This window comes from Cetorhinus maximus, chromosome 2, assembly GCF_964194155.1.
Source record: "Cetorhinus maximus chromosome 2, sCetMax3.hap1.1, whole genome shotgun sequence".
Lineage (NCBI taxonomy): Eukaryota > Metazoa > Chordata > Chondrichthyes > Lamniformes > Cetorhinidae > Cetorhinus > Cetorhinus maximus.
The window spans coordinates 80,403,730-80,421,108 of NC_135880.1; the positions used below are offsets into that span (position 1 = coordinate 80,403,730).

Below are 17,379 nucleotides of genomic sequence, written 5' to 3' on the forward strand. Positions count from 1 at the left end.
GGTTTGTCGTACATTGGCCTCTCATATCTGTGCTTGCTCTCTTCTAAAGCAGTGCAAATCTAATTTCATTGCCCTGCTCCCTTCCTAACTTCCATGTGAAGCTTTCCATGCTCTTTGCATTCAGAAATCGCAAGCCCCTTGCCACCAATCCACCCATAACCAGAGGAAATGGTTTAACCTTATCCTGTTATAACTTTTCATAATTTTAAGAGTTTCTGTTAAATTTGTTATCCTTCTCTGCTCCAATGGAAACGGTCCTAGTATCTACAGTTGCCTCAAACTATAGCTTCCCATCCCTGATGATATGCTGGTGAATATACACTGGCTGTTCTTTTATGGCCTTAGGGTATTTCTATAATGGATCACTCAGCTCTACATGCAGCCCTGCAACTGGTCTCTCCATTACCTTTTATAAACTGTGTTAGGTCTTTGCTCTTGGATTCAATTTATAAAACCCAATTTTTAAAGGACCTTTTGTGAGCTATGTTTGTTCAGTGTCAAACCAGCTTTTGGTAAATTTTTGTTCATAGTACTAAGCTATTTGAAATGAAAGACAATTTAATGCAAAAATTACAAGCACACTCAGGCCACAGAACTGAAAATATTGACACTTTTCTGAAGTGTTTTATTGAATTGAGACCTGTCATTGGGATAGAGTACAATGAGTTCTTCTGCATATCGATAGCAATGCTATATCTATGTGCTCGTTTGACATTGTGAGCTTATTCACCAATGTGACACTCAAGGAAGCCAGGCATTTGTACCACATCATTGTATAATGATAATTGAGACCCACCACCATTTTCTGAATCTGTATTAATTGAAGTTATGAACTTAGCAACTTAAGTAGTTTTGAGTTCAGCTTTAATGACATTGTGTATGCCCCTATAGATGGCGTTGTCATGGGATCCTCTCTAGGCCCAGCTCTTGCTAACATTTTCGTTGGTTTCTATGAGAATGTGTTTTCAATGGAATGACCCCTAAGCCATCCTGAAGGATAATGCATACCCCGATCTGCGTATCATGCATACTCACGAATAGGCCTAAAACTGCCATTTTCGGACCTGAAAAGTGCCCAGTCGACTTCATATTACCCTGGAAGGGTAAGATATCTCAACAATTTCAACCACAGGTGAAGCTAGCTGTATCATGCTGTTACGATGCAGCAACAACACAAGTTGTATTTCCCTATAACAGGCTGTTGCTGTCATGCCAAAACCACGTTCTGCCTACCACACAAATGAGCAATGTGGTATATGAATTTCAGTGCTGGTGAGATGCCAGGTATGTAGGCTATACGTCCCAATGACTGGCGGATCGTATAACAGCATGCTCCTTCAGTTGATCACAATAGACAGTGTACTGACTGCTCAACCAGCACCTGCTTGCAAAACTCAAAACATAATGTCTAACATTAGGTGTGATTCTGCAATTGGGCAGCACTTGCTGAACAATCCCAAGTGTGCTAAGAATTATACTAACAATCAATTTAAGATTATCAGTTGGGCTTGCAATTTCGCTCCTTATGCTTTATAGAAACTACACATATTCATATACAGAGACCTGTCTTCTGCAGACAAAATGAATATGACCAGACATTGTACCTTTTTTGAATTAAACAAAAGTATGGGGGACAATACTCCTTGGTACATTCTTCATGACGAAGCCTCAACCAATTAGCACCCTTTTATCATGCAATATAAATTTTTGCTTCCTTTGAAATTTGACATTCTCGCATCTGTCTTGATGAGTGCAAGACAAAAGCTTTGACAACATGCCTCTCTCTTTTTCAGCAATACTCAAATTCTTCTCCATAAGTAACCCATGTTGTATTGAGCTGGGAGCTCTTGATCCTGACATTGGATGTCAAAAATGAAAAAAACCTTGCATTCTCCAACATTGAAATTATTCACCTCAACAAGCAGCAAAGGAGTTTTCCAAAAACTCTGATTTTGCCTGTTGGTGCTTAGTTGCCCAATCCCTATGGAGAATAAACTATGCTCAAAAGAATGAGGAATATTATGCCAGATGTTGGTAAACTGCTGACTCTCCATATATGATAAAATGGGTATTATATGGATTAAATGCTCTTTTAAAAACTTGACATTTCAACTGAGGCTTGATGAACTGCTTTAATGTCTCAATCTGCATTTGGCATAGATCAAAGATACTAATTGTTCCCGCTTCATGTTTAATAGCTTCATTTTTATCAGCCTACTAAGATTGTACCAAACATCCTATGCAAATATTTTTATCTTAATTTTAGTATCCCTATCTAATTCTTGCTCTCCTTTAAATACAATGTAAGGTTTTTCTCATTTTTTTTGTTTCTTGAACATTCAAGTTTTTTTCACTCTGGAGATTCAGGAAAATTGTTTAATATCTAGGTTCTAACTTCTGAACTGGGGCTGAACAAGATAGAAGGCTTGGGAAGTTCAGCATATAAAGCCTTAGCTATTCTCAGTAAAGGTTTTACAAGTTCAATTATCTAAAAAAAAATGCTATAATTTGATCTCGTTATCCATGTCACATTGTTAACAAACAAGGATTGCAAGGGAAATTGAAAATCAGGCAATTGGCCTGTACAGAGGAACACAGGAAATAGGCGCAGGAGTAGGCCATTCAGCCCTTGAACATCATTACCTCAACGCCATTTTCCTGCACTCTCCCTACATCCCTTGATGTCTTTACTATCTAGAAATCCATTGATCGAGGTCTCTGGGGTAGAGAATTCTAAAGATTTACCACCCTCCGAGTGAAGAAATCCCTCTTCATCTCAGTCCTAAATGGCCTACTTCTAATTCTGAGACTGTGTCCACTGGTGCTAGACAACACCCTCACCCCAACCCAGGTAAACATCCTGACTGCAAATTCAGAAAATCTAAAGTATAGAGTATAGGCTGTCTGTCCTTAAGCGTTGATAAGACACCAGGACAGGATGGGATGTATCTAAGGATACTGAAGGAAGTGAGAATGAAAACTCGAGGAATTGCCCATAATTTTCCTCTCTTCCTTAGAATAAGTGGTGGTGTCAGAAGACTGGAGAAATGCAAATGTTGCAGCCTTTATCAAAAGGTGTAAATTTAAGCCCAGTAACTGCAGGCTAGTCAGTTTAACCTCAGTGGTGGCAAAGCTTCTAGAGACGATAATTCGGGACACAATTAATAGTCACTTGGGCAAACGCTGGTTAATTAAGGAAAGACAGCACAGATTTGTAAAGGGCAATTTGTGTTTAACTAAGATAAAAGCAAAACACTGCGGATGTTGGAAATCTGAAACAAAAACAAAAATTGCTGGAAAACTCAGCAGGTCTGACAGCATCTGTGGAGAGAAAGACAGAGTTAACGTTTCGAGTCCGTAAGGCTCTTCTTCAGAACTAAAGAGAAGTAGAAATGTGGTGAAATATATACTGTTTAAGGGGGTGGGACAGGTGAAGCTGGATAGAAGACCAGTGATAGGTGGAGGCAAAGGAGAGATTGCAAAAGATGTCATAAACAAAAGGTCGAAGGGGTGTTGATGGTGGTGATACTGGCTAAAGGAGGTGCTAATGGTGACATTAAGAGTAGAAAGCAGGATGAGCAAGTGACAGACGGCCCTAGTGGGGGTGGGGTGGGGGGAGGGGGTGGTGTGGGGGGAAAAAAGATCGAAATAAGCTAAAAGATGGGGATAAAACAATGAATGGAAATAAATTTTAAAAATAATAATAGAAATAGGTGGGAAAAAAATGTATATATAAAAATTTTAAAAATAAATGTTGAAAAAAGGTGATCAAAAAGGGGTGAGGATGGAGGAGACAGTTCATGATCTGAAGTTGTTCAACCCAATGTTAAGTCCGGAAGGCTGTAGAGTGCCTAATCGGATGATGAGGCGCTGTCTCTCCAGTTTGTGTTGAGCTTCACTGGAACATTGCAGCAGGCCGAGGATGGACATGTGGGCCTGAGAGCAGGATGGAGTGTTGAAATGGCAAGCGACAGGAAGGTCTGGGTCATGCTTGCGGACAGACCGAAGTTGTTCCGCAAAGCAGTCACCCAGTCTGCGTTTGGTCTCTCCAATGTAGAGGAGACCGCATTGGGAACGGCGAATGCAGTAGACTAAATTAAGAGAAGTGCAAGTGAAGCACTGCTTCACCTGAAAGGGGTGTTTGGACCCTTGGACGGTGAGGAGGGGGGAAGTAAAGGGGCAGGTGTTGCACCTTCTGCAATTGCATGGGAAGGTGCTGTGGGAGGGGGGTTGAGGTGTAGGGGGTGATGGAGGAATGGACCATGCTGTCCCGGAGGGAACGGTCCCTACAGAATGCCAACAGTGGGGGGTGAAGGGAAAGATGTGTTTGGTGGTGGCATCATGCTAGAGTTGGTGGAAATGGCGGAGGATGATCCTTTGAATGCAGAGGCTGGTGGGGTGAAAAGTGAGGACAAGGGGGACCCTATCATGGTTCTGGGAGGGAGAGGAAGTTGTGAGGGCAGAGGCGCGGGAGATGCATCTAATACGGTTGATGGCCCTGTCAACCACCGTGGGTGGGAAACCTCGGTTAAGGAAGAAGGAATACATGTCAGAAGCACTGTTTTGGAAAGTGGCATCATCGGAACTGATGCGATGGAGACGAAGGAACTGAGAGAATGGGATGGAGTCCTTACAGGCAGCAGAGCGTGAAGAGTTGTAGTCAAGATAACTGCGGGAGTTGGTGGGCTTATAATGAATATTGATGGACAGTCTATCACCAGAAATTGAGATACAGAGAGGTCAAGGAAGGGAACGGAAGTGTCAGTGATGGACCATGTGAAAGTGATGGAGAGGTGGAAATTGGAAGCAAAATTAATAAATTTTTCCAGGTCCAGACGAGAGCGTGAAGTGGCACCGAAACAGTCATCGATGTACCGGAGAAAGAGTTGCGGGAGGGGGCCTGAATAGGACTGGAACAAGGAATGTTCCACATACCCCATAAAGAGACGGGCATAACTGGGGCCCATGCGGGTACCCATAGCCACACCTTTTATTTGGAGAAAGTGAGATGAGTTTAAGGAGAAATTGTTCAGTGAGAGAACAAATTCAGCCAGACAGAGGAGAGGTGGTGGAAGGGGAATGTTCGGGCCTCTGTTCAAGGAAGAAGTGGAGAGCCCTCAGACCATCATGGTGGGGGATGGAGGTGTAGAGGGATTGGACGTCCATGGTGAAGAGGCGGTTGGAGCCAGGGAACTGGAAATTGTTGATATGATGTAGGGCATCGGAGGAATCGCGAATGTAGGTGGGAAGAGACTAGACAAGGGGAGGGAGAATGGAGTCAGGATAGCAAGAAATGAGTTCCGTGGGGCAGGAATAGGCCGACACGATTGGTCCACTGGAACAGCCTGTTTGTGGATTTTGGGGAGGAGGTAGAAGCGGACTGTCCGAGGTTGGGAGACTGAGGTTGGAAGCTGTGGAAGGAAGATCTCTAGAGGAGATGAGGTTAGTGACAGTCCGGGAAACAACGGCTTGATGTTCGGTGGTGGGGTCATGGCACAGGGGTAGGTAGGAGGAAGCGTCTGCTAGTTGGCGCTCAGCCTCTGTGAGGTAGAGATCAGTACGCTAGACAACAACAGCACCACCCTTGTCAGCAGGTTTGATAATGAAGTCAGGGTTGGACCTGAGAGAATGGAATTCGGCAAGTTCAGAAGGAGGCAGGTTAGAGTGGGTGAGAGGAGCAGAGAAATTGAGACGGCCGATGTCACGCCGACAGTTCTCAATGAAAAGATCAAGAGCAGGTAAGAGGCCAGAGGAAGGGGTTCAGGTGGAGGGAGAATACTGGAGGTGGGTGAAAGGACCTGTTGAACAGGGGGAAGGACTCCTGTCCAAAGAAGTGAGCACAGAGACGACGGCGGCAGAAGAAGAGTTCAGCATCGTGCCGAGCCCGGAATTCATTGAGGTGAGGGGATAAGGGTATAAAACTGAGCCCTTTGCTGAGCACTGAACGTTCAGCATCAGAGAGGGGAAGGTCAAGGGGTTTGGTGAATACGTGGCCGGGGCTGGGATTAGAAGATGGGTGTTGGTATCAATGAGTTGTTGGAGCTTGTGTTCCTTAGCACCTGAAAGAAAGAGACAAAGTTTCTTGTTAAGGTGTCGGATGAGATGAAGAATAAAATGAAACGGGGGGTAAGGACAGCTTAGAGATAGGGTCGGTGCTGCTGGGGGAGAGGTCGAGTGTGTTCATATAGCGGCGCATGGCATGTGTTTAACTAACGTGCTTGAGTTTTTTGAGGTAACCGGGAGGGTTGATGAGGATAATGATGTTGGTGTGGTGTACATGGACTTCCAGAAGGCATTTGATGAAGTGCCACACAACAGACTTGTGGACAAAGTTAGAACGCATGGAATATAAGAAACAGTAGCAACATGGATATGAAATTGGCTGAGTGACAGGAAACAGAGCAGTGGTTAATAAATGTTTTTAAACGGATGAAGGTTTGTAATGGAGTTCCCCAGGGTCAATGTTGGGACCCTTGCTCTTCCTGATAGACCTTAGTGTACAGGGCGCAACTTCAAAATTTGCGGATGATGCAAAATCTGGATGCATTGTGAACTGTGAAGAGGATAGTGTAGAACCGCAAAAGAGCATAGGTAGAATGGGCAGACAAGTGCGTGATGAAATGTATTGCAGAGAAGTGTGAAGTAATTCATTTGGTTGGAAAAATGCAAACAAACAATATAAAATAAAGGTACAATTCTAAAGGGCGTGCAGAAGCAGGGGGATCTGGGTGTATATGTGCACAAATCAATGAAGGTAGCAGGATAAGTTGAGAGGGCTGTTAATAAAGCATACCGCATCCTAGGTTTTATTAATAAGGGTGTAAGTATGAAAGCAAGAAAGTTATGTTAAATTTGTACAAAATACTAGTTCAGCCTCAACTGGAGTGTTGCATCCAGTTCTGGGCACCACACTTTAGGAAAGATGTGAAGACATTAGAGAGAGTACAGAAATGATTCACGTGAATGGTTGCAGGGATGAGAACCCCAGTTACGTAGATAGATTGGAAAATTGGGGCTGTTTTCTTGGAGAAGAGAAGGTTGTGAGGATGGTGTATTCAAAAGCGAGAGTGGTCTGGGCAGTGTAGAGAGGGTAAAAACTGTTCCCACTGATTGAAGGATCTAGAACAAGAGGGCACAGATTTAATGTGATTGACAAAGGAAGCAATGGCGGCATGAGGAAAAACTTTTTCATATGCAGTGGGTGATTAGGATCTGGAATGAACTGCCTTAGTGTGTGGTGGAGGCAGGTTTAGTTGAGAAATTGGACTGTATCTGCAAAGGAAGCATGTGCAGGACTACAGGGAGAAGGCAGGAGAGTGGCACTAGGTAAATTGCTCCTATGGAAGCTGGCGCAGACACGACAGGCCGAATGGTCTCCTTCTGTGCTGTAACAATTCTGTGATATTTTCATATAGGGATGAAACTGGGAAACTGAAAGCATAATACATAAGGATTTTTTTTTTGTTTTGTGTAATGTTAGCAGTAACAGGTTTTAAACTCTGTGCAACTATACAAAAAAAAAGTTGCTGTAAATCTGAAACCAAAACAGCGTGAAACACTCAAGTTCAGGCAGCATGTGTAGAGAGCATAGAGGAGTTAACATTTGAGGTAATTTTGCCTTTATCCAAAATGCTACACAAAACCCCATAGGATAAAGTTCCTAACAAAGAATGGACTACATATAAACTGAATAATTAGACAGGTCATAGAAATGAACAATGTATAAATGTATTGATCAGCAGTCTTTCTTATTCTCAACATTTTCAACCCCAGGTTGTGTTTACCATAGGAACCCTGCTGCAGTGTGAATCATATATGGCAGTTTATGGCAGGTCAAAGCCGCTGTCCTGTCCCATATTGCTCAAGAACACATGAGCTATTGTAATGGTGAACATCATCTGTTTATTGATATATCCTGGCTGCTGCTGTTCACATGGGAGCAAGCGGATGTCCTGAAGCATGGACAATTAATTGAATTATTCAATCTGGTTCAGCGTTCATTAAAATTAAGTTCTAGAATGTTTGTTTTTAAAAGCAGTTTTCCCATGACCATGCAGGAAGCTTTTTTTCTTTACATAGTTGTAGAGAAAGACAAATTACACATGGAAATTACACACTAGTGTATTCTTATGCTACCTCCCAAATAGCTCCAATCAGCATACAGCTGAAATTCTTGGCCTACGAAAAGGGCTTTATAGAATGGTTTCAATTTGTGTGAAATATGGTGACAAATTAAAGTAGAAACGGAGAGGATAGTTAGAATCCTAACCATTCTCTGTTATTTATGTGATCTTTGGAAACTACTGCATGGCTTGTCTCCATTCTGCATCTTCCCTACACTAAACTTCACAAAACAGATGCTTTAAAAACTTTGTCTTTTAACAAATGTACATTGTTTAAAAGCTGTAGTTTAACTTCGTTTAAAAGTGTTAGCTTGCAAGGAAGCTGAGCTAGTGCCCCACAGAGGTTTTTTAAGTTTATTCTATGTTACATTTGCACACCAGCTCCTATTTCAATGGGACGCTTTGGAACATTATGTTGCAGCCATGAATCATTCTCACTTGATGTCACATGTTTACTGGTCATAGCAGGACAAGAAAATCAGAGATTCTATCAGATGTTCACTGTATCTAGGAACTCCTGACATCTACTTCCATGGCAGCTTCTTTCTAACAATGCATTCATGCAACAGATTTATCGCCAGTGCAAAGTCAAAACCACTTTCTACCAATACTGAACTTGTAGTGTAAATCAGCAACTAGGACCCAGGCTACCCTGAAATGAAGCAGAATGAGACTACCTCTTGTAGATCGGAGCCTGATGCCAAATTAAGACTGCATTGACATTGTAACAGCAGTGTTTGGGCAAAATCAAATGCTTCACACTGAATCTAAAGCAGGGGCATGAATGCATCCTAAGAAGGGAGAAAGAAGCTTGCATTGCATCGTTGACATCCTCAGGATGTGCCAAGCACTTCATAGGCAATTGCAGTGGTATCACTTTAGGCATTTAGGCGACATGATAGCCAATTTGCACACAACCAAGTACCATTAACAGATGAATTATCACTTGCTCTGTCTTCAGTGGTGTTGATTGGATGCATATTGACCTGACAGCAGGAAAAAACTATCCTGTTCTGCAAAAAAGTGCTATATCTTTGCCTTCCATTAAACAGAGATACATAGAAAGTACAGCGCAGAAACAGTGTTGGTGTTTATCCTTCACACCATCCATAGTCCTAATTTACTGAACCTGCACTGTTCCCATTTACCTATCTAACCTATTCTTGAATGTTGATGTAATCTCTGCTTCAATCACTCAAATCTTCAGAAAATATAAGTTGCTTTTGCTTCTGCTGTGAATGTCAAGTTGAGGTTACATGGTGGATTGTTAAGTGGCTCATATAAATTGCGCGCTCCTTCAGGAACCAGTTAATGTCACTGTGCATTAAAAAATTACTATGTTTGAATGGACTGTTCTGACATTACTTCTATATATAAATCTCTTGAAAATTATTTAATCTCCCTGGCAGAGAAAACTGCCCCTGATGGGCACTTTCATTGGTGAAAGGGGAGTGACATCTGTTCAGAGATCCATTTGTTGTCCACTTTATTGCCAAAAAGGCTCCAGACTTAGGAAGGATGCAGCAAAAGTGGAGCGGGGGCATGGTGGGGAGGTAAATGGGAAAAGGAAATAATTGGAATTTTAAACATTATCACACGTACTTGCTTAAAATAGCTGCATATAACTGGCTATTTGGAAACTTTACTGCCTAGAGTGCTCACACAGGCTCCAACATAGCTTAAGTTACTAGCAGAGAGCCACCCTTGGTCTGTGTGTATTGACCTCCATGCTCACCTGCCAAAACTCTGCTTTTTATTTGTACGCTAAGGCTGACCATCAATTCTACTTCACTGTTTTCTCCAAGGTTGCATACAACAGTGTCCAGGATAATCCAGGGAAATGGTCACCATAAACATTGATTCTTAGCTGTAGTATGATGTTAAATTCCACTGACATAACAACTTTAGTACTTCACAAATGTACACTGGCCAAGTTACCATAGTCAGTTTTAAGATGTGAAGCATCAGGATTCATGGGCGCAACCAGCTTACAACAAGATCAACTGCCTTATCAGCAAGTAAATACAGGTGAGTGCTACATATATGGGCTGTGTTCCTCAGACTGGGAGTATGATATAAAAGCAGCTTGCGAGTGATTCAAGAGTTCATTAGAATAAAGTAAGATTATTGACACAAGTAATTTTGAGACAGATGTAGGAAATTTACATTAAAAACATCTTGGTAATATTTTTATGACATATTCTTGCTGTTTTTGGGGAGTCACTGGGCAGGCACGGTAATTCTCCCATTTGGTGATTTACTTGTGGGGCTAGTTTTTCAAATTGACCAGAATGCTCTGAAATTTGTTCTGGCTGGAGTGAATCAGTTATTACTGTTCTTGCTGCCCATTGTGAAGTGCTTCTGGTATTTGTTACACTAACAAAACAAAATGCAGCAACTGAAGTGGTTTACTTCTGAGTATTTACTTAAATATTTCTGGGTAACTGATTTCTGGTAGAAAATAGACAACTTTAAGTTCTTGAGGTTTACCCATTGAAGAGGAACAGGGATGTGAAATGGTAATCTGAACTCTTTCTTGCTGGTATTTTAGCACTTATATGAACTTATCTTTGCTCTCTAATGACTCATCCAGCATTCTATAAATATGCCTATATATTCCCCAGTAACTTGTTCTGCTACAGTGTACTGTAGCTGGTGGGTATTCTAAAGGTATAATGTCTTACAGTATACAGACATGATAAAAAATTGCAGCAGGTTTCAGACTCTTTTCGGTAAAATACCGTAGGTAGGTGCTGAATGGAGTTAAAAGGCGTTCTGCCCATTCCCTAATGATTGTTGGTAAATGTACTATACAGCCCAGGAAAGTGCCAGGTTCAATCCCTTCCTAGTTTGTGCTGTTAGCTGACCTTTAAATGGATCCTAAAGTTGTCTTTGGCATTTCTGGGCTGGGTGGGGAGAAAAAAAATGATTACATTTCCTGATTGCTATTTAGCGACCTTGATTGGAAAATGTTCACACGGACATCAGGGACGATGTTAAATTTATTCTGAGTGAATAGTCAACTGGCACTTGTTGGATCACATTCAAAAAAAAGCTTTGCTTCTTGGATGAGGTACTGGGGCAGCTGATGCCATAGCCCAGCATTGGTTAATGCCTTCTTCGAGAAAACCAAGTCTCAGGTTGTGGTAGAGCAATTCATTCTCCACAATTTGTTCATAACAAAAGATGCATTTTTTCCCCTGTCAGTCGTCTTGAAATCTTCACTTTCCAAAACTTTTGACCTTTCTAGCTATTTCCATTCTTCTCTCTTACAGACCTTTATCTTTCAGTCTCCCAGACAGGACAGATAGATACTGTTACTATAATCTCTCAGGTACTGCAGCCTTTAAATGGCCCACCATAATTCCTTTTCTTGTTGTTCACAGCTAGAAAGCAAAATGATGTCATCAGAGTAATGGGCCACTTGTGGGGGAACCATGGGAAGACAGCTTATCTTATGCCTCTTGGTAGGGATGTTATGAGGTTCAGATGCTAAATTCTCAAGATGACCTTAATTCTTCCTATAGGTTTCTCCTCATTTTGTTCTCCTACTTGCAGACTTCATTTTGTTTTCTCTTTCTAGTAATTGCATGCATGCAATATAACCTGTAGCGTGCATAATCAAACTAGCAACATGAATCTTTCTCAGCTGTCATGAGTTTCATCCATTCATTACCTAATAGTTGTCTCCTAAGAAAATTAGAAGGGATTGGAATAACTTGTAGTCCTCATTAACAATGCTTTCTTACCCATCTGTAATTTTAATTAAAAGCAATTGAGATGGCAAAATGCTGCATCATAAATTCTGATAAAAGGCTGTTTGTCTAAAGCCTCCTCATTATCTTTTCTGAATAATGAGATTTCTTCCTCTTAATTTTATTTTCTTTCAAACTATGAAACTCTCTTTGAATACATGATATTTTTACAGTTTTTCTTCAATCAACTATGTCATCTGAATTTTCACTAGAGTAACCATATTCAATTATTTAATTCTATTTTTTGTTTAATCCCCTCATGCATTTCATAATGTCACCCTTTTGTGATGTGTTCTGTGCAATCAGTTTAATGCATTGATCTAGTTTTAATTTGTGACATGCTGTTAATTTCCATAGACCATTTGATAATCATAGTAAAGTAATTCCATCAACTCTGCGTATTACTCACATATCTGGTGTCTTCTCTAACTTTGAGCCTGACATTTTTCTAAATGATATTTCAGTGTATTTTTATTTGCTGTGAGTAAAGCATTAGTTCTATGCATCACTTGTTATGCTGTTGGATGAACTCTTACTACAGATGAAGTTTTAGAATGTGTTAAAGCTGTTGGTGACTCCGTTGCTTGAACACTGCATGAGCTTGCCCAGTAATAATTCTTTGTCTATTTAACTTGCAGTGAATGACTTTTAAAAAATGTTAGAATGAATGAATACGTGAAGCAGGGTATTTTGTGGGAAAACCTTTTACGGTTCTTTTTATACATTGTGCAAAATTGCTCGAATGTGTCTTTTAAAAATTGCCTTCAACTGGGGACCTAGGTTATTTTGTTTTACTTTCTTATAATTATTGGTCAAATGGCAGGACTTCTTCCAAGGTGGACTTAGAACACTCTAACCTAGAAAAGTGTCCTGTGGGAAAAGCAGAAGGTGCTGGAAACATACAAAAATATATCAGCATCTGAATTATGCCTTTTGTCATGAAATTTTATCAGATGAGTTAATGCATCCCTAAAGATGATGCTTGTACCTGCTAGCCATATTTTTCCAAGCGATTTCTGACAGACATGAATTGATCCTAAGTGCTTGGTTACATCTTAAAGAACTCACTGATTTAAAGTCAGTATCTTACCTTTATTTTTAATCAGAGTAACTTAATTTATTCCACCAGTGGGCAAAATGTTGCCATTTGAAGTCCTGTCCAAAGATGGTTGGGTTAGAGTCCTTTTCTATTGTATAAAAGTAGGAGTAAAGTGGAAGTTTTACTTGAAACGGTTATAAGAAAGCACAATGAAAATGGTCTTCACTGGGCTGTGGTTGACGACAGCATTGTGAAATCCTGCCTTCATGTGTGCAAAATAATGAATAGCCCAGGAATATTTCCTTTTGCACGTGGTGATGCCTTAGATATTTTCTAGCTAAGCGAGTTTTGACTATTTCTAGTTGGTATCCTGTAGAGTTTAAACTGCTGCTTCAGATATAGTAAATTCAATTTTCTTTCCAATAAGCCTACGGTAGGACTGATTTGTACAAAATAAACCAGTCACTTGGTTATTGTTGGAGCAGTACAGACGGGTGGAATATTTATGGGGGGAGTCCCATGATATCCCACTGAAAGATAATGAAAACTCTGGAGAAACAACATAAGTACTTATTTACACCATTTCTCCAGGATTTCTACAAATCATGAATCAAAGTTAGTGAAAGATTGGAAGGGCCCTTGTGGCAATTGCTGCTGAGGATGTCTAAAGGTGACACTGACCTCTGCCAAAAAAACACCATAAACAACTAATACCAGTAACACTTTCCTAGTGGAGAAAAATGGGATCAAGTACAATCCAGGAGCAGTATCTACATTTTTGTAAAGATAAGTTAGCTTTAGATCAGTGGTAGAACTTACTCCCCGGGGCATAACGCCCACTTCAGGACTTGGCCCTTAATCTAGGCTGACACTTCAGTGTAGCACCAAAGCAGTGCTGCACTCTTGAGGTGCTGTCTTTCAGATGAGACATTAAACTGAGGTCCCGTCTAACCTGTATCCAAGTAAAAGATCCCACAACACTATTCTGAAGAAGAGCAGGGTGTTTTCCCCAGAGTTCTGGTCAATATTTATCTCTCAACCAACATCACTAAAACAGATTATATGATCACTTATCTCATTATTTTTTGAAGGACCTTGCTGTGTGCAAATTGGCTGCTCTGTTTCCCAATATTACATCAGTTTTTTTTAAAGTTGGCTGTAAGGTGCTTTGGGATGTCTTGAGGTCATGAAAGATCCTATATAAATGCAGGTTTTTTTGCTTTAATATACTATGATTAAAATACTTTTTTTTCCATTTCCAGAATAGTCATTTATGATGAATTAACTTATAAGTTATAGATTCATACAGCACAGGAATCCATTTTGCTCATCATACTTATGCCAGCTCTCCAAAAGAACTACCAGTTACTCCTACTCCCTTTTCTTTCCACACAGCCCTGCAGCATTTCCTCTTTTAGATAGAGATTCAACTTCCTTTTGTAAGCTACTATTGAATTTGCCTCTGCCAGCCTTTCAGACAATGCATTCCAAATTATAATTTAAACATAAAGGAATTTTGTTATTTGCAGATGGACACAATCATACTAATTTCATCATACAGATCAAAAGAGGTTTATAATAAAATGTCGCAGCTCTTTTAAGTCAGCAATCCTATGTAATCACCTTTGTCAATATTGAAACTGCTACGAATAAAATAACAGCTACTATTTTGTAGAAATGGCCAAAAATATTGTGTTCCACTTAAAACGATGCAAAATCCAAAACTTCCTTGTCATGGAAATATTCTTGGGCTACTGATTGAATGACATATTTAAATTTTGTGTTTACTGCAGTAACTGAATTAATTTATCACACTCTGGGTAGTTCAGATGCCTGAGGCATGATTTCCAGCCTGTCTAAAAAGAAATTATGAATTTAATTCTTTAAGAATATCGAAGATCATTTCAGAACCTGGGAGAGGAAACATTTCCACTTTTTGCCCTTGATACTAAAAGTATGTATAAAGGACACATTTGCAATTCTGCAAATAATGAACAATGGAAACTTTCAAGTTTGTTCATCAGTAGAATCGATTATTGAATTTTAATTCTGTGTGTTTGAGTACTCAACCACTAATTACTTTTTTCAAATTTACATACTTTAATATAGGCTGGTCTAGCAGGAGCTCCAGCCAGAGCTGTATCAGCAGTAAAGAATATGAATCTGCCTGAAATGCCTCGAAATATTAACATCGGAGATATCAGCATAAAAGTGCCAAACCTGCCCTCGTTTAAATAAAAAATATACTCAACTTCCAGTTTGGGAAAGTTTCAGAAAAGGTTTACCATGCAACTGTCTACCAAATAAAATATCTAATTAGTATTGAAAAGTATGTTGGGAAATTTTATTCTGAATTGCACCAGTGAAACAAAAAATAAATCATTTGTGCTTGATTTGTTTTAAATCTGATCAGTTTCCTTTCTAATGTCACATTTACATCTACATTCCGGCACTCTATGAAGTGACTTTTATTGTGTACTGGCTGCTATTTAAGATAATTTATTTAAGATGATAGTGACTTTGTACATTCTATGCTGTTAAACTATTCTTTATATATCTGATGGATCCCATATAAACAGTAAAGCAAAAACTCTGACTATTTTTTGGGATATTTGTATTTATTTAGAAGTCTGTTGTATAGGAGCCAAAGAAGCTTGTTTGATGACAAGTTTTCAGTTGCAGTGTTATGACAGCTTAAAAATAAATAAGTTTTATCAGAACTTAAAATGTGCAGGTTATGTCATCCTTTCCAGTCCTGGACTTGTTGTAGAATCCAGCTTCAGCAAGACAGTTACAATATTTTGCTGACTGTGTATTCATGATAACATTTGTGTGTGTTTATAGTTAATGTCAACAGCCTTGAACAAGGTTAAAGCAGACACCATTGTGAAGTTTGGCATTAGATTTTAAATCGCAATGTAATCAGAACAAGCTTTTTTTTAAAGTAACAATTTGGCTTGCCAGGGATGGAAAGGATAAAAACCATCTTAAGTATTAATAAACACTGGTTTATGACCGATGCATGCACGTTTGATGTTGTAGGTTTGACCTGTAGGCTGTTGTTTAATTTTTATAATGGAAATGCTAGTCCATTGAGCACAATGTTAACCCTATGCATTACTTGTACAAACATCAAACAATTGTAAAATATTCACTGTTTAGAGGTATAACATATTTATGATTGGAAGATTACTTGAAGTTAATGGCAAAACATTCACAAATTACTTATCAGGTGAGAAAGAAAGACTTAAACACACAGCTGAAATGGGATGATTTGAAGGATATTTCCATAGGTGTAATTTGCAGTGTCTAGTTATGGGGCTAAATACCACAGCTTGAAATGATTTGCAGATCAGCATATTTACAATCTAGAAAGAACAATTCATTTAGTTTTAAATTTCATCACAGTAGAATATATGCTAAGTAGTGAATACATTGATATTGTGCAGCAAAACAAGCAGCTGTAACTATCTCAATTTTTGTTACATGATTAATAAAGTTGTAGTTATTTTTGCCTTGATGGTTTGCAGTCTGAAGTTACTAGCATCCACCTTTGCATGCATCTCTGGAATTACAATATCCCTGGAATTACAGAAGCAAATTACTGCTGATGCTGGAAGTCTGAAATAGAAACAGAAATGTTGGACTGTTAGCGTTTCAGCTTAGTGACTTATTATTATTCCAATATGATTTAGGAACTACGTCTTCATGTATATTATATACAAATATTCAGATTGCCACACCACTCACTACTGCACTACAGCCTGCATATCAAACTAACAATGTATCAGAAAGCAGTACATGGTGCAATCCAAGAAATACATTTGATGAAGCTTCAGCATTTGAAAGTGAGATTTTTTTTCAACCTCTGGGAGCTACAAGTCATAACATGGTGGAAGCAGGTGTCTGTAAATAAAACCCAAACAGGCTTGAAGGGCTGAATGGCCTACTCCTCCTAAGTCCTATGTTCCTATTTTAAACTGATGTTGTGTTGAACTAAATAGAGAGAAATTAGCCTGAATTAATGCCAGAGAGAGAGAAACTGAGTGAATTACACAAAAATAAAATGGTCGCCACTGCAACAATGAGTGCATAGCTCCACCCCTATTGAATTGCGAGGTTAATGATGTCATAGAGGCATTTTAAGTTTAAACATGTGAAGATTGACATTCAGTAGTTTTCTAAAGGGTACTAGTGAAGAGGAAAGGGTCAACAAAGTTTTTTGTGGCAGAAGAGAAAGATTTAGATTTATTTAATAGGGTGGCAGTAAAAGCCCAAAGTTTTTGAAAAATTCACACATCTCCAGCCAAACCATCAGATCGACTGATATGAATTTTGAAGCCTGAGGCAAGAACCAGGTGTGCCCGTTGACAATTTCTTACTGAAATTGAGAAATGAAGAAAAAAACAGCTGTAAATTCAAAAAAATCAGATGAAAGGCTGATAGATCTGCTCATTTGGGG

At 39.6% G+C, this 17,379-nt stretch overlaps 1 protein-coding gene across 4 annotated transcripts in view; it reads left to right on the plus strand.

The window, feature by feature from the left end:
• ap3s1 (adaptor related protein complex 3 subunit sigma 1) overlaps positions 1-16,437 on the plus strand; it is a 79,002-nt gene extending 62,565 nt beyond the window's left edge. For 3 of the 4 annotated variants that reach the window (XM_078566467.1, XM_078566492.1, XM_078566476.1), the window contains one exon: positions 15,027-16,437. In XM_078566467.1, the coding sequence (XP_078422593.1) occupies positions 15,027-15,155 (129 nt within the window). In that variant the 3' untranslated portion in view covers positions 15,156-16,437. Of the gene's footprint in view, positions 1-11,398; positions 11,458-15,026 lie in introns of all 4 variants that reach the window. The other variant, XM_078566484.1, reaches the window with a different exon arrangement.
• Positions 16,438-17,379: the final 942 nt, after the last annotated feature.